This window comes from Gopherus evgoodei, chromosome 11 (genome assembly GCF_007399415.2).
Source record: "Gopherus evgoodei ecotype Sinaloan lineage chromosome 11, rGopEvg1_v1.p, whole genome shotgun sequence".
Lineage (NCBI taxonomy): Eukaryota > Metazoa > Chordata > Testudines > Testudinidae > Gopherus > Gopherus evgoodei.
Window position 1 is genome coordinate 22,413,024 of NC_044332.1, and position 25,870 is coordinate 22,438,893.

General features: G+C 42.6%; 1 protein-coding gene across 1 annotated transcript; it reads left to right on the plus strand.

Moving 5' to 3' along the window:
- The first annotated feature begins 2,906 nt into the window (after nt 1-2,906).
- FTCDNL1 (formiminotransferase cyclodeaminase N-terminal like) lies at nt 2,907-25,607 on the plus strand. Its single transcript, XM_030580936.1, is given in 6 exon segments — nt 2,907-2,940; nt 3,644-3,767; nt 8,221-8,336; nt 11,487-11,637; nt 13,362-13,553; nt 25,168-25,607. Coding segments are annotated over 5 exon segments (1,014 nt in total). The 5' UTR covers nt 2,907-2,940; nt 3,644-3,652.
- Nucleotides 25,608-25,870: the final 263 nt, after the last annotated feature.

Below are 25,870 nucleotides of genomic sequence, written 5' to 3' on the forward strand. Positions count from 1 at the left end.
CTCAAAAATCACGTCAGACGCCTAAAATTATGACAGTGGCTTAAAATCTATCTCTCTTTCTCCTTCCTTTTTAGTTACTGCCTGGTTTCTGAGCCTTTAGGGTGCACTTGGTTCACAGTTTCTTTCAAGCCTTTCTCTGCAACTGTGCACCACAGCTAGAAATTATTTCACCGGAGGCAGAGATTCTCACATACAGTAACTCCTCCCTTAACGTTGTAGTTATCTTCCTGAAAAATGCTACTTTAAATGAAACAATGTTAAGTGAATATAGTTTCCCCATAAGAATTAATGTAAATGGGGGGTTAGGTTCCAGGGAATTTTTTGTCAGACAAAAGATTGTATTTTTATATATATATATATATATATATATACACATACACATATACACACAATACAAGTTTTAAACAAACAATTTAATACTGTACACAGCAATGATGACTGTGAAGCTTAGTTGGAGTCAGAGGGTGGGATATTTCCCAGGAATGCCTTACTGCTAAATGATGAACTAGCACTTAGCTGAGCCCTCAAGGGTTAACTCGTTAATGTACCTTCACACTCTACAAGGCGGCAGGAATGGAGGGAGGGGAGACAGCATGGCAGAGAGAGGCAGAGACGTACACCCTATGATGCACATTGCCCCTGTAAGTATGGCGACCCCACTCTAAGTACACTGCCCTTTTAAGTAGATCTGCAAGTTGAGACTGCAGCTGCTACTAGCAAGCTCCCTCCGTCCTGAGGCCTGTCATGTCCCGCCCACTCTCTGGATGGGGTAAAGCAGCAGTGGGGAGGGGGACACCATGACATTTGCACTGTTCTCCCCCGCCCACCCCCCAGTAAGCAGGAGGCTCCCAGGAGCAGCTTTAAGGCAGAGGGCAGGAGCAGCACATGGCAGTGGGGGAAGGAACAGTTGAACTGTCTGGCAATTGATAGGGCAATTGGGCAGCTGCCACACAGGGAACTTAGGGGAGTGGGGAGCTGATAGGCGGGCTGTCGGCCCACCCTGGTTCCAAGCCCCCACCAGCTAGCCATAACGGGCTGCTCTTTCTGCAAGCAGTGGACAAAACAGGCGGCTGCCAAACAATGTTATAAAGGAGCATTGCACTACTTTAAATAAGCATGTTCTCTAATTGCAGCAATGAAACAACATTAACCGGGATGACTTTGAGTGAGGAGTTACTGTAATCACTTGGTTCCAGGAGCTGGAGCTTTAGAAAAACACCACATATTGCAAGACTCATGATAAAATTAGCAAAAATTGGCAACATGGACATCAGCTGCAAAGCTGGATCTATGCTCTGCTGTGTTATTCACTTACAGTTGGGCAAAATTGTGTAACTCTGCTGTGCTTCAGTTCCCCATCTGCAAAATGAGGACAATACTCCCCTGCCTCACAGGGCTTTGTGAGGTTTAAGGCTCTGGTCGTGGAAATGCTTAAGCCTGTTTATAATAAGTTTTGAGATCCTTGGATAGAAGGCACTGTAGATATGCAAAATATTAACTGGTAGTCTGTGTAAGCTTAAAATTATTATTGTATGTATTGTATGTGAACAAATGTTCTATAACTGATTCTCTCAGTTTTATTTCCAGTGGGGAAAAATATGAGCATGCTGCATAAACAAAATACTCCTAGTTCCTCTGTGCAGCTGTTTATTTCAGTTCCTGCGGTGGAGGTAGATTTTCCAGCACCTCTTTGAGCAATTCAGATCCAGGGGAGATCCAGACTTAGAATGAGAGGTGGGATCATGGGGAATTAAACCCTGTATTTTGCACTGAAAAGATCTGTCTACGCTGCAGCTGGAAGTGAGTCTCCCAGCCCAGGCAGGCAAACTCCTGCAAGTGGGGCACCAGCTAACGTGTTAAAAATAGCAGTACGGGAGTTGTGACTTGGTTCTCTAGCCTAGAGGGTTGGGTGGGCTTGAGCAGCCCCACCAGCAGTCTACAGACTGCTATTTTTAGCTGTTTTGTTCCAGCCCCACTAGCTCCAGTCTGCCTACCTGGACGGGGAGGCTTGCTTCCACCCTCAGTGTAGACATACCCTTAGGGGTTGCTCTAAATGCCAGATAAAAGAGCTTAAAATATACAAACACAATGAAAACAAGTGAACGGCAGAAGTTTTCTGCTTTATAAAAGTAGTGCCGGCTGTTTTATCTGGTTACAAAGGTTTAGGGCACTTTATTAGTATTCATATTTGTATAAAAGCTCAGGCTGAGATCCTGGAAGCTGATCCATGTGGGCAGACCCTGGCACCTGCATGGAACCCTACTGAATTCATGAAGGTGCCTGGGTCCATCAGACTGGATTAGTTTGCAGGAGTAAGGCTTTAATTTGTATAGATTAATAGACTTTTGATTGTTTTCTATAACATGAAAATCTGATTCTTATCTGCCCTAACCTGGTGCTTCTCCAGGTTAGTCATTAACTTCTAATAGGGTTCACAAAACACTGCAGATCTGTCAGTGACAATCACCAATACTAACTAAAAGTATTATTGCCATAGTATGGGACACAAATTTTGTTTTCAAATGTGTGTCCATCATGATGCAAACATTGTTGGCCAGAGTGCTTAGGAAAGGCCACAATAATAACGACTGACACTTATGCAGGTGTAAAGTCTTCCATTGGAAGAGCTCAACGCATGCCATGAAATTTACGGTATGGCTTACAAGTTGGCCACATCTGAGGGCAGAACTTGGATTGGAGAGAGAGAGAGAGAGAGAGAGAGAGAGAGAGAGAGAGAGAGAGATTTATATCTATCCAGCTATATATAAAATCACGATACCTGACACTGAAATGCAGTCTCCTCTGTTATGGAAGGTGGCAGCTGTCTAACTACATACAGTACTTCACAACTAAAAGAGAAGAGCACCTATCCAATAGAATAAAAGCTTTAGATGTCTGTTCATTCTAACTGATATTTAAATACTAATCTTTCTGTGGTAGGTAATGAAACGTTTGAAATGTATTGGTTCAAGGTGAAGTCATGGATGGTTAACTGCTTTAACCCACTGTCCCTTCTCCAACATTTTGTGCCTAGCCTGGATAGTATGTCAGTCATGTGTAATTCAATGTATTCACCTAAATTTGGGTTATTGCTGATTATGGACTGTACGTATCTTATGATTTTAAAAACAAACTTTGTGTTTGTGGATAATCTAAGCACTATACCCGGATGTGCAGACACTTCTTTTTTTACCTGTGTACTATATAATTTTTTAACATTAGCTTTAACAAAATGTTTAAATCTGATGCCAGTGAAGTGTGAATAAGCTCATAAAAGGTCCTTGAGATAACCTGGCACACTCCTCATTTCCACCTGCACTGAACGGCAAATAATTTCAGTTTTATGGCATAGTCCAGTTTTTAATAGCTTGAGTGTTTGTACTGAGTTTGCTGCTAAACTGATGATGTGTGCATGGCTATTGCAACATGTAATGGCTTCTCAAATAAACCTCAAGATTTCATTCCTCCTTGTGAAAAGAAGATGCTGAGGTGAAAATTTATGCAGGATTGGTTGCTTAGTTACCAAATAATTGTCCTTTTTTTAAGTATATGGGTTAAAAAAGAAGTCCAGAAATGAAAACATAAGCAAGAGTGAAAGCATGAGGATGAGAGAAGAAAATATTTTCTTATGTTTCTGTTTCAGAGAGTGAAAATGTCTTCCACCAAAGTGGGCTTTCATCTGGCTGCCTGTTTACTTAACATTTCAGAAGCCAGAAAAAAAGACATTGTTGAGAAAATAGCTAAAGCTGCACTTTATGATGATAATGGTAAGAGCAGCAAACAGAATAAGTTGGAATAGGAGCATTTCAATATGATGTTTATTAAATTGCATGCTCTGTTATCCTTGAGATAAATTATTACAATAGTTTAACTTTTTTGGGTGATGTTCTCAATTAATGGTCGTTTTTCTTTTTTGCTGCTTGGCTCTTTTTTCCTAATGTTTTTCCAGCACATTATATTTCTGCAGGGGGCACCAAAGAAAAAATCTATACTGGTGTTTCTCAACCGTTTCTGTACTATGACCCAGAGTTACAAGAGAAAAAGGGAACACATGAATCTGGTCACACACACACACACCCCTACCTTGAGAACCTATGACCTGTACCTATGTGGCCTGTTGTCACATAACATCCATTAACACAGATAGTTTTTGCTGATGGCCTCATGATGGATTAGTAATAAACTGCATTTTTATAGCCCCTCCCAAGGCAGAGTCTCAAAGTGCTTACACACTTGAGGTGAACCACATACCTCCTGTGGGATAGGTGGGTAGTATTATCCTTATTTTAGAGGGCAGGGGAGACTAAGACTCAGAGACAGGTTAAGTGATTTACTCCCAGTCATGCATTCAGTCAATGGCAGCATCACAAATAGATCTCCTGGGCTTTATCTGAACACCATTCTTCCTCCCTAAGACTGGTGCTTGGGAAAACCTCTTGGGGAGAAGGGAAGCACAGTCTCACCTTTGTCTCTGTCTGTTCTCTTTCCCATGCATTCACTGCCCTCTACTGTCCCTTACTTACAAAACAAGACAGAAAGGTGGGAAAAAAGTATCTTACTTTTTTTTTTTTTTTTTTGCAGTTTATTTTATCTTTTGCTCCTCCCTCCCTCTTTCCTTCAGGTCTTTCTCCTCATCCTCTAACTGTTCTGATGAGCCTGGCAGAGACTCTCCACTCTCAGCCAGTTATTGCAAGCTCCCTCTCTCCCTAGTGGCTGCAGTACAGCAGCACTGGCTTGGCTGATAGAGAGAGAGCAGGGTGTAGTACTGTGTAACACTCCCTGGGGAGGGGAGGAGAAGAGCCCATGGGCATCTGGACTTTGCAGAAGTCTGACTGTGTACCTTAGGGGGAGTTTGACACCATGATTTTGGTCAGAAATATCTGATTGTAGGGTGACCAGATAGCAACTGTGAAAAAACAGGGCAGGGGGTGGGGGTTAATAGGCACCTATATAAGAAAAAATCCTCCCAAACGGGACTGTCCCTATACAAAATGGGACATCTGGTCACCCTACCTGGTTGATTGTATTGAATGTAGATATGCATGTTAGATAAATATGTCCCTTTGCAGAGAGTCAGCCTAAGGCCTATGCACCACTTAAATCCCATGTAAACCCTCAAATTAGACAGGTTTCAAAGTAGCAGCCATGTTAGTCTGTATCCGCAAAAAGAACAGAAGTACTTGTGGCACCTTAGAGACTAACACATTTATTTGAGTATAAGTTTTCGTGGGCTACAGCCCATACTGTTCCTCACACCTTCTTGTCAACTGCTGCAAATGGACCATTTTGATTACCACTACAAAAAGTCTTTTTCTCTCCTGCTGGTAATAGCTCACCTTAACTGATCACTCTCATTAGAGTGTGTATGGTAACACCCATTGCTTCATGGTGTGTGTGTGTGTGTGTGTGTGTGTGTGTGTGTATCTTCCTACTGTATTTTCCACTGCATGCATGTGATGAAGTGGGCTGTAGCCCATGAAAACTTATGCTCAAATAAATTTGTTAGTCTCTAAGGTGCCTCGAATTAGAGTTTGTGGTGTGCATATATGTTGTGCTGGCTGTCTGCAGAGAGGTGAATTTCACCTTTGAGAGGAAATGCACCCATAGTTCATGGGAGGAATGTGTGCCATTGAGAGGGTAAACTTTAGTGCAGTCAAAGACTCAGCTGGAGTCAGCTATGTTTCATTGCCTCATAGCATCTTTGCTAATCAGATGCTTTTGCTGGGAACATGAACAAACAATCCAGAATATGAGAAATGCTGTTTAATTTTCTTGGTCTGAGAAAATGCATATGTTGTTATATATATTTGTTTTAATCAAACCATTTATAATGAAGCAGTTTGGTTTTTACCTAACTGGTGTTTTGATGTCTGGTTATAGACAGCATTATCCCCACAGCCAAGTAACCTATGAATTAATTCTTAATGATTACATGTTTATATAGCAGCCAGAACACAGCATGGCACTTTTCAAAGACTTTTTAAAACCTATGCTCCCTGTCCTAAAGAATTTACTGTCTACATATATGCATATTAAGCATGCCACTCGGTTGCATTGATTTTTAACATTTCTTTTTGTATTCTCTTTCCAGCTGTTTTCTGATCTCTGTGCATTTAAATACTGGCTTGCATTTTGGAAGAAGATTGGAGTATCTGTGAAAACACCTGTTAAATGCTGAAGAAAACTCCTTAGGAGTTGATATGCAGCTGTAGTTTTTTTGCTGTTAACAGAGAGAAAATGCCAGTTCTGGCTCATCATTTTCAGAAACAGCAACACTTCAAGTTACTTGGCTCTGTGATTAAATGCGTGTACAAAGAAATATGCGGCAGCCAAACACTGATGGATGGCTAAGTCTTGAGTCATAGTTTTATTATCTTATTAGTGGCAATAGTTCAAATGGAATTATAGCTATTATACTCCATTACAAATATCAAACAATTTACTTCTGCTGACAGCTCTGTTTGCCAGCCATCTTTTTTTTTCTATATGGACATTCAGGAAAGAATGTTTTATTCTTTCAGCAATTTACTCAGTTGGATAGGATGAAAATGAGACTAAAAGCTTTTCAAATTGAAAAATACATTCATGTTTTTTTCCCATCGGGAGCTATGTTGAAAAACTATTAAAATAGCAGGATCTCATTTCTGTTTTTTTTTCACCACAGAAGGAATAGGTGTGAGGTGATAAGGAATTTAGTGTTTAATTGTTAAGAAAAGAGATTTTTGTGTTTTTTGTAATTTTTTCAATTAAACAAGAAAAACGTGTGTGTTAAATAGCTTCAAGGTGACTGATGTAAATCAACATAACTCAGGAAATTCAAATAAAGCTGTTCTAAAGGACTCCCATTGATTTCATTGGGCTTTGGATCAGGCCCTTTAGGCTAAAATTTTAGGCTGATGCTTAGCCCATAAGCACTTCTATATTCTATGGTTTGTCTGGCAGTGGTAATGTGGATATGACTCCTAAAATATTTGCATCTGTTTCTCTATTCCTCTCATTCTGGCCTTTTGTCTGGATGTTATAATTTATTCACCAGAGGGCCAAATTCTGCCTTCACATGCACACATGCAGCTCCCATTAGCTTTGATGAGAGCTGCAACCACAAAGATGGGGTCAGAATTTGGCCTCCCACCACATCTTTGCACCATGGTTTTCAGTAATTTATACCAGGGTCCTCTCTCCTGTAGCCTTTCGTTCTCCAAAGTGTGTTGGGACATAGTTGGTATTAGATGCTAATCCTGCAAATAGTTATCTAGCACAGAGTGTTAGTGGCCTCAGTGGGACTCAGGCTGTGCAGGCTCAGGGCTCTGTGTTAGTGCCGTTTGTAAGGTGGGGGGTTAAAGTAGGATTAGATTCAAATGGAGTAGAGCTATAGAGTATGGTCCTGATCGTGCAGAGTGCTTTCTGTGCAATGCTGATCCCACAATTCCCATTGGTGTCCCCCCAGCACTTGATGTCAGTGGGGAAGCCGACAGAAGGAGGCATTGAGGGACTTGCAGAATCAGGCCTGGGAAGTTCACTCCTGAACCCTTATTCATACAAGCAGTCCCGTTGAAGTCAATGGACTATGTGCGTGAGGAACAAACTCTTTGGTAGCAGACTGGAACTCCTGAAGGTTTCAATACACATATCAAGAATACTCTAAATAAAGAGAGAGAATAATTTAGGCCTCTATTCATCAAAGTACGTATGTAAGGACATGTTTAAGTCTGTCCCTGTTTAGCAAAGCACTTAGGCCTAGATACAAAGACAATGAGATGTCTAAATACCTTTGAGGAGATGGGCCCTAAAAACTTAACTTTAACCATGTGCCTAAGCCCCATAAAGTTTGGCACATGCTTAAGTGATTGGTGAATCGGAGTCTTAGGCCTTGGCTACACTGGCGCTTTACAGCGCAACTTTCTCGCTCAGGGGTGTGAAAAAACACCCCCCTGAGCACAGCAAGTTACAGCGCTGCAAAGCGCCAGTGTAAACAGTGCCTCAACGCTGGGAGCGCGGCTCCCAGCGCTGTAAGCTAATCCCCATGGGGAGGTGGAGTACCTGCAGCACTGGAAGAGCTCTCTCCCAGAGCCGGCGCCGCGACCACACTCGCACTTCAAAGCGCTGCCAAGAGAGCACTCCCGTGGCAGAGCTTTGGAGTTTTGAGTGTAGCCAAGCCCTTAAACATCTGCCATTTGATGTGTATGAAAAGTCTGAAATTTCTTGTTTTTCCTCTCACAGGACACAAACATTCTCAAGCCACAGTACTTAATATATTTTCTGATTATAATTACAACAGATCAGTCATAACCATAGCAGCTCCCGTTGATATGTTAGGTAAGAGGATCTGTTACATTGTTTAAATATTTTTACACTTCAAAAATCCTCTTGCTTTCTGTGAACTTTCAGATAACTTCTGCTTTGACTGACTGGGGAAAGGCAGGGCTCACCTCTGGTTTCCTGCCCTTTGTAACTACCTGGAGGCTTCCTGGATAAATTGGGAGTTGGAATTGAACATTCTGTAAGTAGCAAGCCTCAAACACACCGTTTTTAAAATGGGAAAACTGCCTAGTGATGGTATAAAGCTCCTTGGAAAATAACCATGTGAACTCTAGCAAATTGTTGAGGAGATTTTCACACACACAAATGGATAGTAGCTCTCCTTCAGTTCTCCTTCATGCCTCTAAAAATGTCCTGCTAAATAAATAAGGTTTCTGTTGTTCCAGTGGGAAAACCAATGGATCACTCCATGAAAAGAATGGTTACACTCAGATTACATTTGGTAAGAGTTACCTGCAAGCTCAGTTCCAAAATGGATATCCATTTTGTTTATACACTTCAAAGGAAGTTATTCAGAGCTTTTCATGTGAAGTTAACATGGATCTTGTTTGGATATCCGAATAACTAAAAGTGGTATATATTTCTAAAGTTACTTGAGACTGATGCTTTCTTAAAACTATATAATGCCATTTCTTTAAAAACAGAATTATCTGTGGTTTCCTTGTTAGCATGATCGGACTTATTTATTTAGCAATTTGGTAAAGTTTACAGTGATATTTTACACTAATCTTTACACCATCCCCAGGCAGAATTTCCTTTTGTTTCAAAAAAGGATGTGTTTTTGTGCTTTTTACTTTCATTTTACAAAGGGCTTGTCTACATCAGAAAGTTGCAGCGCTGGTGAGGGAGTTACAGCGCTGCAACTTTGAAGGTGTACACATCTGCAGGGCATCACCAGCGCTGCAACTCCCTGTTTGCAGCGCTGGCCGTACTCCCGTTTTGTCTCGGGTGTAGAGGATCCAGCGCTGGTGATCCAGCGCTGGTAATCCAATGTAAACACTTACCAGCGCTTTTCTTGACCTCCGTGGAAGGAGGAAGCCTCTGGTAATCAAGCTGGTCTCCTTCCCCAGCTTGCTCTCGCGTTCCCGGAACCCCGAGCAAGCAGGTCTCCTTCCCTGCGGTTTGCAGGGTGGCTCCGGGAACGCGAGAGCAAACCGCGGCGAAGCGGGTCTCCTTTCCCGGTTTGCTCTCTAGTTCCCGGAGCCCCGAGCAAGCAGGTCTCCTTCCCTGCGGTTTCCTGGGTGGCTCCGGGAACGCGAGAGCAAACCGGGAAAGGAGACCAGCTTCGCCGCGGTTTGCTCTCCCGTTCCCCGAGCAAGCAGGTCTCCTTCCCTGCGGTTTGCAGGGGCTCCGGGAACGCGAGAGCAAACCGCGGCGAAGCGGGTCTCCTTTCCCGGTTTGCTCTCTCGTTCCCGGAACCCCGAGCAAGCAGGTCTGAGTCCCTGCGGTTTGCAGAGGGGTTCGGGAACGCGAGAGCAAACCGCGGCGAAGCGGGTCTCCTTTCCCGGTTTGCTCTCTCATTCCCGGAACCCCGAGCAAGCAGGTCTCCTTCCCTGCGGTTTGCAGGGGGTTCGGGAACGCGAGAGCAAACCGCGGCGAAGCGGGTCTCCTTTCCCGGTTTGCTCTCTCGTTCCCGGAACCCCGAGCAAGCAGGTCTCCTTCCCTGCGGTTTGCAGGGGGTTCGGGAACGCGAGAGCAAACCGCGGCGAAGCTGGTCTCCTTTCCCGGTTTGCTCTCTCGTTCCCCGAACCCCGAGCAAGCTGGTCTCCTTCCCTGCGGTTTGCAGAGGGGTTCGGGGAACGCGAGAGCAAACCGCGGCGAAGCTGGTCTCCTTTCCCGGTTTGCTCTCCCGTTCCCCGAACCCCCCCTTGAAGCCGCCCAACAGCGCTGCAGTGTGGCCACATCTAACACCACTTGCAGCGCTGGTTGCTGTAAGTGTGGCCACTCTGCAGCGCTGGCCCTATACAGCTGTACTAATACAGCTGTAACTACCAGCGCTGCAAAATTTTAGATGTAGACATGGCCTGAGTCATACATCACAACAAGCTTAACTCTGACCCCAGATGAATACCGTTCTTCCATTAGTAATCTCAGAATATAAACACAGCACAGTGCCCTTCTGAAAGAGAAACATAAATTAATATGTTCTCATTAATATTCCCTGTTGATCAATTTCTAATGCTAGTTCACATAAATAAGTTTACTATAAATTATATTATACACTTTTTTATGAAACCACATATACAATATTATTCCAAAATAAAAGAGCAATTGTAAATTCTTTTTCTAAAAATTTGTTGTAAAAATAAATCAATTGATAGTTCCCATTTAACAGTTTTCTTAACAAGAAAATGCTCCTGGGTTTTTATTTTGTATAGATAAGATTATTTTGAGGAGAATACATTTCTTTCTTTGCCCACATAATATACACATTCTGACCAATATTAGATTTTTCCTCTTACGTATTAATTTCCTCTATTAAGTGCTATGTTTATTTAATAAATGATGTGGTAAGTAAGTATATTGTTGTCGCACAGTCCCCTTAACATGATTTTTAATTTTGTTTTTAACTATGATGGAGAAATAAAAGACTCCTTTTTCCCCCTTAAAAAGGCGCTATCCAGATATTTGACATGTAAGTGAAAACAGTATTTTGAGTAGAAAACAGAATGAGAATGTAAACAGCAGCAAATATTACACATTTTAGCATTCAGTACTTCAGTAAAATAAACTGTTACTGAGTTTGGTCTGAAACCAAAAACAGCAGGATACAAAATTAATTGCCTTGTGATGAGATTTTTATTTCATTCCAAATGTTTTTTAGTCCATTTCTGTGTTTAATGCACAGCTTTATTGAGGTAAGCACATTTCTAAGAGTTACAGGACCTTGACATTTCGTCAACACATCTCTTCTAAGATCAGCAGGGGGAAATGGTGCTATTAATGGGTAAAGTGAATTAGAAAGAGATTATGTGCACCACTTTAGTCCTGGAGCAAGAAGCTGAGTGTAATTTTAACTTTCCTGTCTCTTTTATTTGGTTTTTAATTAGTTGTGTTTTCAAATAGAATCCCTTCATGTGATTCAGAACAGAAGTGTCCTTCTGACTAATCTTCAGTGTTTTATTCAGGTTTGACTGATCCCTAATTGTCTATTTTGCATTTGTTAGGCAACTAATATTGCTGCCTGCACTGAGGCTTTCTGGTCAATTGATATGGCTATTCAGGAAGGAATCCATCCTTGCCTTGGAGCAGTGGACTTAGTTCCTATCTATCCTCTTTTGGATGTAGGTGTGGAGGAATGTGGAAAAGTGGCTCAAAGTAAGTGGAAGTTTTAGAGTCCCAATTCTGCGGATGGGGTTGACGAAGAGCAAGGTTGATATTGTTCCTTAAATTCTGTCTCAGGCCTTGTCTAGAATAAGGCTTAAAGGTACGTGTTTCAACTTCCCCTAGGCTTTAACATGACCAGTTTATACCACTTTACATTCTAACATGTGCATTAAGCATGTGCTTAAGTGCTTTCCTGAACTGGAACCTGAACCAAAATGGGGTTAGATAAATTTGGCTCTCACAGCCATGCAACTCCATGCTGGGCGTCAAAGCAATGACCTTGTGGTCAGCAATACGTCCCATGACATACTTTGCATTAGACAGAGTAGCTCACTTGCAAAGCATTTTGGGACTCTTTAGGGTGAAAATATTCTATTCCATTCAGGTTCTTGTACCTGCCCTCATCACAATATCTGAGCTCCTTTCTGAAATACACTGAACAATGTTATTTTCATTCATCATGTGATTTGTCATGTGATGTTATGCAGGTGACTTAACAGTGCTCCTTCTTCTGCAGCAGTCTCAGTCCCTGAAGGCCTGGGAATCAACGTCCTTCGACTGAGACTCGAACTCTTCCTTTGTGTGTCACGGCTAGAGTGGACACCTCACATAGAGATGGGTTTCTGACCTGTAGTAAAAGTGAAGCATGTACAAGGTTTCAGTGTTGGAAGGTTAAAATCCCTTCACACTAGCTGCCTTAAATAAGGCCTGGTCTACGCTGTGGGGTGGGTGGGGGTGGAAATCGATCTAACCTATGCATCAGCTACATGAATAATCATGTAGCTGAAGTTGATGTACTTAGATCTACTTACCGCAGTGTCTTCACTGCAGTAGGTTGACTGCTGATACTCCCCCGTCGCTCCAGTGGAGTACCGGAGTCAATGGGAGAGCGCTCGGCGGTCTATTTATCACATCTTCACTAGACACAATGAATTGACACGCGCTGGATCGATCGCTCCAAAGGTCAGTGTAGACGTGCCCTAACTGACCTGAAAGAAACAAAGTTCAGGGGAATGTTAAGTGACTTTGCAGACACAAGATACACATTAGTGCAAGTCGAGCATACACAGTCAATGTAAATGGATTCCAAACTGCAGACTTTATGCACTTTTTTATTACTCTAAAATCCCAGTGAAAAATCCAATTGTAACCACTGTGTTGTCTGTTCTACATCTATAGGAAAGCTTTTGTGATAACAGTATAAGCATTATTTAAACTACTGTACATTCAAGCTTTTCATTTTGGTTTAGGCTATCCTTGACACAGTCACTGAATGCATAATCTAAATATCCAAAGTTAAAACAGAACCACCATAAAAGCAATAGTTCAAAGTGAAAGCAAATAATCCTGAGTAGATGCCTTAGGACCACTTGAACAAAAATTAAACACAATGTGCATGGCTCCTTCAGGGCACTGTGAATTGGGGAGCTTTAATCCTGGTGTAGGAAGTCGCTGTGAGGTTATAGATTCTAATCTTTATGCTACCATTGCTGCATATGGCCTTGTAGAATATGGAAATATAGTACTGGATCAGAGTGGCACTGGAATGATGGGTCATTATAGTGGCATTCCGTATGGATAGGGTGTGGATTCTGATCCCTCCATTGTCATGTTATTTGTTTTTACTGCATTGGTCTCATTCAATTAACTCAAATCTAACTGTTTTGCTGTAAAGTTAATCATTAGTGTTGTGCTTTTTAAAAAAATTTCTACAGGCATAGCTGAGATTTTGACCCTTTGTGTCCCAGGATGCAGTATGTTTCTTTTTGGGCAAGCTGATCAACCTGAGAAACAAAGTCTGGTTCAGAGAAGAAGACAGCTGGGTTGGTTTAAAGGGAGAGATTTCAAGTCAATGGAAGTTAAAGCTGATATAGGAGCTGTGCCTTCCCAAAGATACGGTTTAACAGGTAGGAACTCCATTGCTTAATACCTGGCTAAAATATAGAATCTGATATGGTTAAAAATGCTCACTGTGGGCCAGCTCTGAAGCCCATTGCAGTCAATGGAATGACTCTCACTTACTTCAATGGGCTTTGGATCAGGCCCTGTAAAAGGGCCAAATCCTGAAGTCCTTTACTCAGTCCATACTCAGGAGAAACTTCCATTGACCTCTGTACCTGAGTAGGGACCTCAGGATTTGCCCTCTAATAGAATGTATTGAGAAAATCTTAGTAGCTGATTTAAACATGTAGGGCAATAAATCTTCATGATGCTATGAGAACCCCATTGAGGGAATCGGTTTTAAAAAATTCTGATTGTAAGGAGAGTGTGACAGAAAGAGATTGTTGTAAGCATAAGAAGCTTATTTTAAAGCTGTTGAACAGTTTTGTGGCACTCTCAAAATGGAGCAGAACTCTACATCTCTTGTATGTTTATGAGACAAGCGTACTTTGAACTGAGAGATGATGAAGACTGGTACTTTTCACTGCTTTCTCAGCCAGCAGCTCTCTGAGAAGAAATCTGAGAGAGAGACTTCCCTAAGCATTTGAATTTCTCTTCCCTGCTACTTTTCCTGATGGTCATTTAGAAATATGCAAATAACTTTGGCTAAATCATCAATTAGTTTTTAAGTTTTTATGGAAGTTTGCCCATTGATCATTCTGCCTTTAAGGAGACATTGGGGTAGTCAACTATATTGTTACCTAGATCCAAGACAAACAGTCAGTATTACAAGGCAGAAATGATTTAAAAATCAAATATAAAGGCTGTATTTTTCATACTAAAATGTGTCTGTATACAAGCTCTTGTGTTTATCAGATTTAATTTACTGGGTTATGTGTCTTCAGCTAAAAAGTGAGGAGGATAAGAACAAGAATATTCTTCCTTCTGGGATGTGAAATCCTCCATAAAAAGGGCACCTAGGAAACTGAATGTTGTGTCTGTATACAGGATGTTGGTGATGTGATTGGGGTTTAGAAAGGAAGCTAAAGAGTTAGGGCTTGGCTACACTGGAGAGTTGCAGCGCTGGTGTGGGTTTACAGCGCTGCAACTTAGTAACTGTCCACACCTGCAAGGCACATCCAGTACTGCAACTCCCTGGCTGCAGCGCTGGCTGTACACCTGGTCTGCTTGGGGTGTAACGATTGCAGCGCTGCTCATCAAGTGTGGCCACCAAAAGCGCTGTTATTGGCCTCCAGGGTATTAGGAGGTATCCCAGAATGCCTGCTCACAACAAACCGGAAGAATGGCTGAACTCCGAGCTCCCCCGAGCTGCTTATCTAAAAAACAAACACAGCTCCTGTTCGCTCGATTGAGCGCAGGCAGGCAGGAGAATTGCTTTGGAAGGTTTGGAGCTGTTTGCTTGAAGAGAGAAGTCACACGGCAGAGGGGGAGGAGGGAGTCCATGTTGAGCAGCTTCTTATGTGGTCTGAAGGCTATTTAGGAGCGCATAATTTGCATTTAGTGAATAAGAGAGGGGTGGGGGAAGGGCTCGAAACTTTTAAATTGATTGCAGGTTGGTGTTGTGTATCTTCCAGTCCTTAGAACTTGCAAGGCAGCTGCTGACACAGTGTCACCTCCAAAAATCCACTCTCTCTGTCTCCCCCACGCTCTCTGTCACACTCTTTTGAAAAGCACGTTGCAGCCACTTGAACACTGGGATAGCTGCCATAATGCACCACTCCCAACAGTGCTGCAAATGTGGCCACACTGCACCGCTGGTAGCTGTCAGTGTGGCCACACTGCAGCGCTTTCCCTACACAGCTGTACGAAGACAGCTGTAACTTCCAGCGCTGTACAACTATAAGTGTAGCCATACCCTTAGATGCTCAAGTTCCATTGAAAATCCCACATTAGGTCTGTGCCTACAAAATACTTATATTTGTATTATTATGATTATTTACTTATTTGTAAAGCACCAGTGCTTGGTATATTCCGGGCAATTGCTGGATTTCCCCATGGATGCCATGATTCAGCAAGGTACTTAAGCATGTTCCTAAGTTTAAGCAGGTGAGTAGTCACACTGAAGTCAATAGGGCTGCTCACACACTTAAAAGTTCTGCACATGCTTATGTACCTTGCTGAGTCAGGCCCTAAGATTCTGATCTTGTAAGCACTTGTGCTCTTGCTTCTTTTTATAATGTCATGGAGTTTAAGGCCGGAAGGGACACCAGCTCATCTAGTCTGACCTCCTGTATATTACAGTCTGCAAACACCACCCAGCACCCACACAACTAAACCTAACAACTCAAATGAGACCAAAGTTTTGTTGCCCACGGGTGCTACAGGCAGAGAATAGGAGGGAGCAAAGTGCACCAATGTCCAAGGCCCCTGCAGTGGCAGGGAAATGATTAAGTGAGAGAGACCCAGCTAATTTTGGCAAGTGACCTGCAGCCAGTGGCTTCAGAGGAAGGCAAAAAAACCCCAAGATGACTGCCAGTCTGACCTGGGGGGAAATTCCTTTCTAACCCACATAGGGTGATCAGTTAGACCCTGAACATGTGAGCAAGAACCAGCCCACCAAGCACCTGAGAGAGAGAATGCTTGGTGACAACACCTCAGAGCCCAGGCTCACTCTGTCCAATATCCCATTTCCAGCTGTGTGGCCTTCAGAGGAAGGAGTTTAAAAAAACACAAACATATCCCGACTTCATGGTGGGGAGGTAATCCCTTCCTGATCCCTGTAGGTGTCTGGCTGAAGCCCTGAGGCATGAAGGTGAGTAGTCCCATTGAGACTGTTCATGTGTGTAAAGTTGAATATATGCATAAGTGTTTGTAGGATTGGGGACCAAGTTGAGACTTGTATAGGTAGTAATAACAGTGGGGAGCTGGGTGGGGAGTGTTGACACTGCTCTTTTCTGAACTTGAATCGCTGCTGTGAATGTCACTTGTGTGTTATATTTATTCCCCCATTAAACCCCACTATATTTTTTTCTCTACAGTTTAAATGATTAACATATAAAATCAGTGCCATCTGTCCAGCTCCTACAGTGAAAAGTACAATAACACATTAGTCCACATCCCCACAATGTAGGATAAAAGTTACTAAAGATGCAGGTTTCAGTTTCAAGTTTCCAAAATGGTTTTTACAAATAAAAGTAGATAGCAGGAGAAGACTTTAGAAATAACTGGCAGTGCCCCTCCTTTTGTGAATGTTTTATTATTATTATTTATTATAACAATAATCTCTAGCTCTCATATAGAGCTTTTAATGAATAGCTCTCAAAGAGCTTTACAGAGGAGGTCCGCATCATTAGTCCCATTTTATAGATGGGGAGACTGATGTATAGGTCAGTGAAGTGACTTGCCAAAGCTCGGTTGAAGATCTATTAATAATGACTTTCAGGGCTACAAATAAGCACCATATTAAAAAATAACAACCAAACCCTTTTAACATTTATGCAGTCATTTAAACACTGAAGCCTGGTATGTTGACAGTAAATGGTATGTGTGCTTTTTAAAATAGATCACAGAGTTGCTCCTCCTCCATGACAGGTAATCTAAACACTGATTATATTGGGCATCAGGGAGGTGCTGCATCTGACCAACCACCAGGCAGTGGCCTCACCCCTATGAGTTACACGCGATCCATGTTGATTAAATGGATAGACTTGTCTCTCCATTCATCCTGAACTCTGACAGTAAATCCCCAGTTGTGGAGAATTGTTGCAAAAGAAGCCTTTAATTGTTGCTGCTTTTAGTTGAATCTTGATAAAGAATTCAAGTGACAAGCTGGGAGAGCACTCCCAAACTCTTGTAAGGGAGAGTGCATAGAGCTTGAGCCTTCTCCTGCTGAAATCAGTGAAAACAATATAGAAATGTATAAGCATGGTCAGACTTTCTGTCCTGAGTCACGAACTCAGAACCACGCTCTGCAATGAACTGAGATGGAAGGGCACCATAGGCATTGCTGTGCACATGAGAAAGCCACCTATCCTATATTGCTTTCGAAATGCCACCCCTAGAATTGCCACAATATTTAGCTTCTGTGATTACTCAGGGCAGGTGTGAGCTGTGGATATGTGTGCTTATCCTTTCAGAGTTCATCAGCATGATACAAATTTATCAAATTCACGCTTGTGTGAGGACCTAGAAACTCTACCTGAGGAAATTTCACAACTGTTGCTTACAGAATGTACAGTAGGAGAGCTCTGAGCACACGCATGTAGGTTAGGACTGGAGCAGGGTGAAGAATACATTTTTTGGTTTGCTGGCAACCCTGAAAAATAAAATAAAAAATCTAGTTTCTAGTCAAACTAAAACTTTTTTTTTAAATTGTCAGATTTAAAAGTTTTGGGGAAAATTCATGTTGGGTCAAACCAAACATTTTTTGAGAATTTTTATATTTTTTTTAAATACAAATTTGAAGGAAATTTCAAAAGGTTTTATTTTAAAAGTCAAAAACAATTCGGTGAAACCACCCCAAATTCACAAGGTCTGCCACCTCCCTCCCCTGACAATTTCTCCTCATCTCTAGTCAGAACAGAAGGGGCACCAGGGTTGTTCCCAGAGCTGCAGAATTAGCAGGATTGGCTTTACTTTTGCCTCACAAGTTTTACTTTTGAATTTGGCAGCTGAACAAATTCCAAAATCTCGGTTTCATTTGAGCTCTGCCTGCATGCTGGGCTAATGCAGTGCATGGAGATGTGGGTTCTAAAGCACAGACATACTGTACATTAATTAGTCCAATTAGACCCTGCTGGTTCCTGCTAAATGTTCCCTACTACACTTTAGCATAGTTTGAAATGCTGTATGAAACAGAACTAACAACGTTAAAGCATAGTAGGGAACATTTAGCACACACCAACAGCTTCTACGCCGGGGTGGGCAAACTTTTTGGCCCGAGGGCCACATCTGGGTGGGGAAATTGCATGCAGGGCCATGAATGTATGGCTGGGGCAGGGGGTTAGGGTGCAGGAGGGAGTGCAGGGTTCCTCGTTCCTGGCCAATGGGAGCTTTGGGGGAGGGACCCACAGGCAAGGGCAGCATGTGGAGCCTTTTGCCCTACCCCATCGGCCGCAGGGACATGGTGCTGGCCACTTCCGGGAGCGGCACAGGGCCTGTGGTGCCACAGGGATGGCAATCCTGTGGGCCAGATCCAAAGCCCCAAGGGGCCGGATCTGGCCCGCAGGCTGTAGTTTGCTCACCCCTGTTCTACACGGACTAATCAATGTGCAACACGTTAGAGGGCTTTTGTAATCATACATCTATGCAATATACATTATCCCTATGGTATAGGAAACAGCTGGGTCCAAGTCAAGGAGCATCAAGTGAGGGAGGTGCAGGAACATACAGCTGACCGGCTTCACCTGAAGTTGTGCTTGAAAACCAGAACTATGTCTATTTAATCTGCTTTGGGGCATCACACCAAAGTTTTGCTCTGCTGTGCTTCAAATCTGTCTTTGGTTCCACTCATTTGCATGCCAGTACCTAGTGTGTTTCCAGCTCATTTTTGTTCTTTAGAAGCACTGCAGAGTTGATCACGGAACAAACCGACTAGTTTGCTTTTTAGCCAGAGGAAGAGAGGCAAGAGCTCAGTGCTGTTTTGTGGGGTTTTATTTCTGTTCAGGCTGACTGTGAAGCAGTAAAATTAATCTCCATACTAACGTCCCAGTTCTGGCAGGATGCTACACCTAAATGACTGCCAAAAACCCACACGCAGCAGGAAGATGACAGGGTGGATATTTTCCATCCACCCAAATCCTGGCTCCCCCAAAACCCTGCTGAGCTGCTGCTCCACAGAGCCATCCATGATAGCAGCCAGCACAGGGATCAGAGAGTGTGTCTGCATGTCTTTGCAAACGTGCCATGGACCCTTCCTCCATCTCCTCTTTCCCCAGTGTACAGATTATTCACTTGTGATTCTAGCAAGAAATAACTCATATTGGAATCCTGTCACTGACACTCTTGAATGTTCTAGTTCAGCTGTCTTTTGTCTAGTGGATGCCCTTCAAAAACCACTGGCGCAGTTATTGCCTGCGTGTGTGTGCACTACAGACAAGTAAAATTTTGGTAGATCTGGCTATGGCCATATATAATGTGAGCAAATCCTCCAAAATGTCCTTTACAATGCTGTCAAATACTTCATTCTGGAGCACGCAATGTTACTATTTCACTGTGGGCTCCTCCAAAGCATCTCAGTTGTATGGTGGTCTATTGAGGATTCAGTCCGTTACGCGAAGTGGGTATTCACCCACGAAAGTTCATGCTCCAATACGACTGTTAATCTATAAGGTGCCACAGGACTCTTTGCTGGTCTAATCTAGATTTCTTGAACCAAAGTTCCCTGATGCTTAAGGCTTGTACATGAAACCAGCTGGGTGTCCCTGCCCACTTACTATCAATTTATTTAATTTGAAAACATCCTTGGAAAATAAGCAGAACCATTACTGAGTTATCTACTCTCCTCCAGATAAAATAAAGCTCTTTGTATACTTCTGGGAGGAAAGAGTACTCTCAATGCCTTTGACTTTATTGAGAATGACAGTGTTTGTATCCTGTTTAAGAAAAGTTATAATATGTGAATAATTTTCTGAGAGAAGAATACATGTTTTTCTTCTATGATCACTGCTTTTTATTTTTCTAATGGACGTTTCACCGTTGTTTTGTCTGAATACATTTTAATTTTTGTTGCTCCAGACATAAGCCTGCCACAAGCATCTTTAAACCAGACATTAATACCATAGATCACAGTCATTTCTGCCAGTGCCCAAACACAAATATTGCATTTGTATATGGGGGAAAAAATACACATCAGATCTTAATTAAGTGCATTTGTTTTCTTTGTTCTTAAACAGTCTGGCATAAAGAGTTTACATCACTATCAGTTAACTGTAGAGTTCTTTGTGGTACCACTGGATCACCAGTTGCACAGTACATGATTCAGAATTTTTAAAAACCAGCAAAATTGTCAGAGAGAGACATTAGGCTTTGTACGTTTCCCTGATACATAAGTAGAGTAGGGAGAGGTATTTGCAATGAATATGTAAGCAGAGTCAGGATAAGCTCTACCCTGACATCTGGTGGAAAGAATGTCAGAGAGTGTATTTGCATAGGCACGCCCACCCTATCCCAGACTCCCAAGCTGTGGGATTGCTTGGTGACAAATTGCTCACCCTCAGTTGGGTGGTACTGGCTAGACATGGGACATGGGTTCCAAAACCCAGAGAATTGAGAGAGGCTGGGAACAGGTATTTGTGCCTGGTGGTGCAGTCTCCTTGTGGAGCTAGAAGCACCAGTTGCACCCCCTCCTCTCTCCACTGTGGAATGTCAGAGTTGATTTTTTATTTCCTTAAGAACCCAGATACAGGTTACTGAGCTGAAATCACTTTTGGCTAATGGTGCACTAGCACTGGGGCTCCCCTACTATGAGCTGGAATCACTAAGAACTGAAAATCACTAAGAGCTGAAAATCACTGAGCTAAAATCACTGAGCTGAGAGCACTGAGTACAGTGCTAACTAGTGGGGAGCCCAAAGCTATACTGTGGAGCAGTTTGTGGGGACGGCTGGAGCGGATCACGGGACAGCTGGTGGCAGCGGAGCGGCTGGCGGAGTGGAGTAGCTGTGAGATGGGTGGAGCGCCCACAGAGCGAGCAGAGCTGAGCAGTCTGCAGGGACAGCTGGAGCAGCTCACAAGGTAGCTGGTGGAGCAGAGCAGCTGGCGGAGTGGAGCAGTTTCTGAGGACGGCTGGAGGAGCAGAGTGGAGCGGCTGGTAAAGCGCAGCAGTTCGTGGAGAAGGCGGGAGCAGAACCCACGGAGAGGCAGGGCAGTCGGCCCTGGACCACGTAAGGTGCCCCTGTCTACCAGGCTGGGGCGGGGGAGACCTCTGCAGATAGACTCTCGAACTTTGGGGCTGCACTGACCCAGGACAGAGACTTTTGGGACTGTGGGTGATTTGGGGGTTGCTGGACTCAAAAGCCCAGGAAAGAGGACACAGCTCAAAATCCTGGGGTGGGTCTTGGCTCACGGTTTGGTCTATGAACTCTAGTAGAGGTGTTTTTCCCAATTTAGTGTTTGTTGTTTATCTCATGTATTAAATCTTTCCTGCTACACCAAGACTCTGTGCTTGCGAGAGGGGAAGCATTGCCTCTTTGAGGCGCCTAGGGGTGTGTGTAAAATTTTCCCAGGTCACTGGGTGGGGGCTCGAGCTGGTTTGGAATTGGGTTATTGAAACGGAACCCCTGGATACTGAACCCGGCCCTTGTTGCTGCCAACTCAGAGGGGCAGAAGGGTTACAAATAATTTATCTGAATTTGGCCTTGTTTGTTGCTGTTTGCAGATTGGTCATAACCAGGTTAATTGTTTTGGGCTGCATTTGAATCTAGGATAGGGCTCTGGATTGGGCATTGGGAGAGCTGGCTTCTGATAGCCTTGATCACTGACCTGCTGTGTAACCTTTGGCAGGACAATTCATTTCTCCGTGTGTCTCTTTCTTCTCCCACCATTAGTCTGTTTAGATTGACAGCACTTTGGGACAGGGACTATCCTGTATGTGTGTACTGCTCCTATCACAATGAGGCCCCCATCTCATTGGGATCTCTAAGCATCACTGTAATACAAATAAATCATTCAAACTTTATTATTAGTCACATGGCAATGTTTCTATTTCGTTTTTGGATGACAGATACACAGATAAAGTGGACGGAACCTTTGCGTAAATAAATATTAATATAAATATTTGAGACATTTGCTTCTTGCAAACAAAAATTCATTCCTAGAGATTGAGGTAAACAAGAAATATCCCTGTCATAAACAGATAAGAAAAGTTAATAGCACAGAAGCACTTTATATCTCTTTTACTATAAAGGGTTAACAAGTTCAGTAAGTCTGGCTGTCACCTGACCAGAGGACCAATCAGAGGACAGGATACTTTCAAATCTTGAGGGAGGGAAGTTTTTGTGCTGTGCTGTTAGTTTTGGTGGTTGTTCACTCTGGGGGCTCAGAGGGGTCAGACGTGCAACCAGGTTTCTCTCCAATCTCTCCCATACAGGCTCTTATAAGTTCAGACTAGTGAGTACTAGGTAGATAAAGCAAGTTAGGCTTATGGTTGTTTTCTTATTTTGCAAATGTGTATTTGGTTGGAAGAAGTTCAAATGTGTATTTGGCTGAAAGGAGTTCAGATTGGTATTTTGCTGAAAAGATTTTAATTTGTACTTGTATACTTAGGCTGGGAGGGTGTTCCCAGTGTCTACAGCTGAAAGACCCTGTACCTATTCCATTTTAAATTTATAAAGATAATTTTTACTGTTTTTTCTTTCTTTAATTAAAAGCTTTTCTTGTTTAAGAACCTTATTTTTTTTTTATTCTGGTGAGACCCAGGGGACTGGGTCTGGATTCACCAGGGAATTGGTGGGGAGAAAGGAGGGAAGGGGGAGAGAGAGGCTGATTTCTCTCTGTGCCCGGATTACTGTCTCTCTCAAGGAGAATCTGGGAGGGGAAGAGAGAAGGAGGGGGGAAGGTGAATTTTCCTCTCTGTTTTAAGATTCAAGGAGTTTGAATCACAGTGATCTTCCAGGGTAACCCAGGGAGGGGAAGCCTGGGAGAGGCAATGGTGAGGGAAAGGGTTTACTTTCCTTGTGTTAAGATCCAGAGGGTCTGGGTCTTGGGGGTCCCTGGGCAAAGTTTTGCGGTGGCCAGAGTGTACCAGGCACTGGAATTCCCGGTTGGTGGCAGTGCTACAGGTTCTAAGCTGGTAATTGAGCTTAGAGGAATTCATGCTGGTACCCCATCTTTTGGACGCTAAGGTTCAGAGTGGGGATTATACCATGACAATCCCAAATGCAATCAAAGTGAATTCCAATACCTTTAGAGAAGTTAGGCCAGATATACTTTAGTGCAACTGAGGCTGATCTACACCTAAAAATTGTATCGATCTAGCTACGTCACTTAGAGTGGTGAAAATTTTTGCATCCTGTATGATGTAGTTAGTTCGATGTAATCTCCACCCTGGACAAAGCTAGGTCAAGAGAAGAATCCTTCCGGTGACCTAGCTACAACCTTTAAGAGAGGTGGGTTACCTACATTGATGGGAACCCCCCTTCTGTCAATATAGGAAGCATCCACTCTATAGTGGTACAGCTGCAATGCCGTAGCGGTGTTGCTGTAGTGTAGACATACCCTGAGAGCAGAATTAGGCCTACTGTGTGCTAAATGCCATGGTTGCTCAGAGAATGACTGGGGGAAAATACTAGGTAATCCAAGCACCAGAACATGCATTATAAATATCAACTAAACATAGTCAGGATCTACACAAGTGCTATTCAGGCATAGAGTGCCTGGTCATTAGGACATGTAAAGTAAATGCCAAGGATGTTTGTTGCATGATATTTGAAAATTGCAGTAAATGTGAAGTGGAACAAAATAAAATTCTAGCCCACTGCAAAAGTTGAAAAGAAGGGAGTGAAACAGCAGTGTCAGTGGATGAATGCAAACTTACTCATCATTTTAAAATCCATTTTTAGGGTATTTACAATTTTTGCTTTAAATTAGTATGCTATTTTGAATTTGTTGAATTAGTGCTTAATTATTTTGTGATATAGTTAACCAGCAAAATGCATATGAATGATCCTGTTTGTAGTGAAGTCTTACTTTTTTGTTTTGTTTTGCGCTCAATTTTAGCAAGATTGGTTGAAGCACAAGGGGCTTAAATGGGAGGCATGGTCATAAGGGATCCCCAAGTCCTACACAGTATCATATCCCTTAGCAGATGTTTGATTGTGCAGTAGCCTTAAAATAGGTTGCCTGATTCTCCAGTCAGTAGTTAAGCATGGCATCCAGAACAACTGTGAGGAATAACACTGGCACCCTGAAACAATGTGGGTGCCAAAATAGCTTGTAGTGGTCGCTGACTAGGGGAAGGTGTATATTACCTTTTCAAAGTTGAGAGATTTCATCAAGAGTTGATTCACAGTTGACATTTTCTCTGTAAGAGCAGCAGCTAAAAAACATCAACCTATTTCTAACCAGGCAAAAAAAAGGAAATATATATTCCATTTCTTTTCTGAACTAATTTGCTTTCTGCAAGAGTTTGGGATAAATGTTTGATCCATTGCATTTTGAAAGGAGGGAAATTTAATATTGATAAAATCAATTCTAATCTAATTCATTCATGCAGAATTCCCAAGAGTTAGACCCAGGGACCCATCATTAGGAGCTGAAATATTCTTTCAGAATGTGGGAGTGATGGGAAGCATAAATGTGCCTAGTTCAGTTTTAATAAGCCTGTTTCTCTGCACTTGCAAAGGGATTTCTACTTTTGCAGACCTTGGAGTAAGGGAGCAGAACAAAAGAAATGTTATTGGACTGGAGAATAAAAGGAAAAGCTTAAGCACAGAATTAAAATCAAGGAGCATAGAATTACAAAGATAAAATGAGTTTAAAATAATTGCTTAGGGGGCACGATCTGGCCTCAAATGTGCTTGCAGAGCTCTCACTGAAGTCAGTTGGAATCACTGGGACACATTCAAGGCCAGAATCTGGCCTAAGGTCATCATAAATGTGAAAACAGACGCAGAGGTAAAGTCACAGGAATTCATAAGGAGGATTGTTCTAATTGACCAATCTGTTTTTCTGTTGGTTATAGGTGTTGGAGCCAACCCCTATGTGATGAATTGCAATGTGACTATAGACGCTCAAGACCTGGCTATAGGAAAAGATATAGCACGTGCTATCTGAGGCAGCAATACACGTGGTTTAAAGGGTGTACAGACTATGGCTTTTCCTCACAATGAGAAAATTGAAATAGCTTGTAATCTGGAGAGCTTTGAAGATCAAGACAATACAATGACTGCACATGAAGACTCTGGGTACATTTCGTACTGTGTTCTTGGGAAGACTTTTTCTTATGTATCCCCTCAATCTACAGAGGCTCAAATTAAAAAATTGGCCAGCGACTATGGAATAAATACTGCCGGGACAGCCTTAGTTGGATTTACTCCAGAGGAATGTAAGCACTGTGCCACATATGCATTAAAGAAAGGCATTAGAGAATTCTGGAGGATGAGGGGAGGCATGTTCATGTGATGTCCATTTTACTTCAGCAGTTATGAATCATAGTATGTTATGGTCCTTACTAATTAAATTATGGTCCTTACTAATTAAAGAAACCCACATTATTTTGTTTATGTGGGGAGACACAAATGCACATTTGCAAAGTTGGAACCATTTCATGCTTACAAGTGTGTATTGATTGCCCCCGTGATCTGATCAGTGGATGATGTTATATACTAACAGAGAAAACCAAAGATGGTTTGTCATGCCTGATTCTAGGGGTCTGTTGGTTTTAA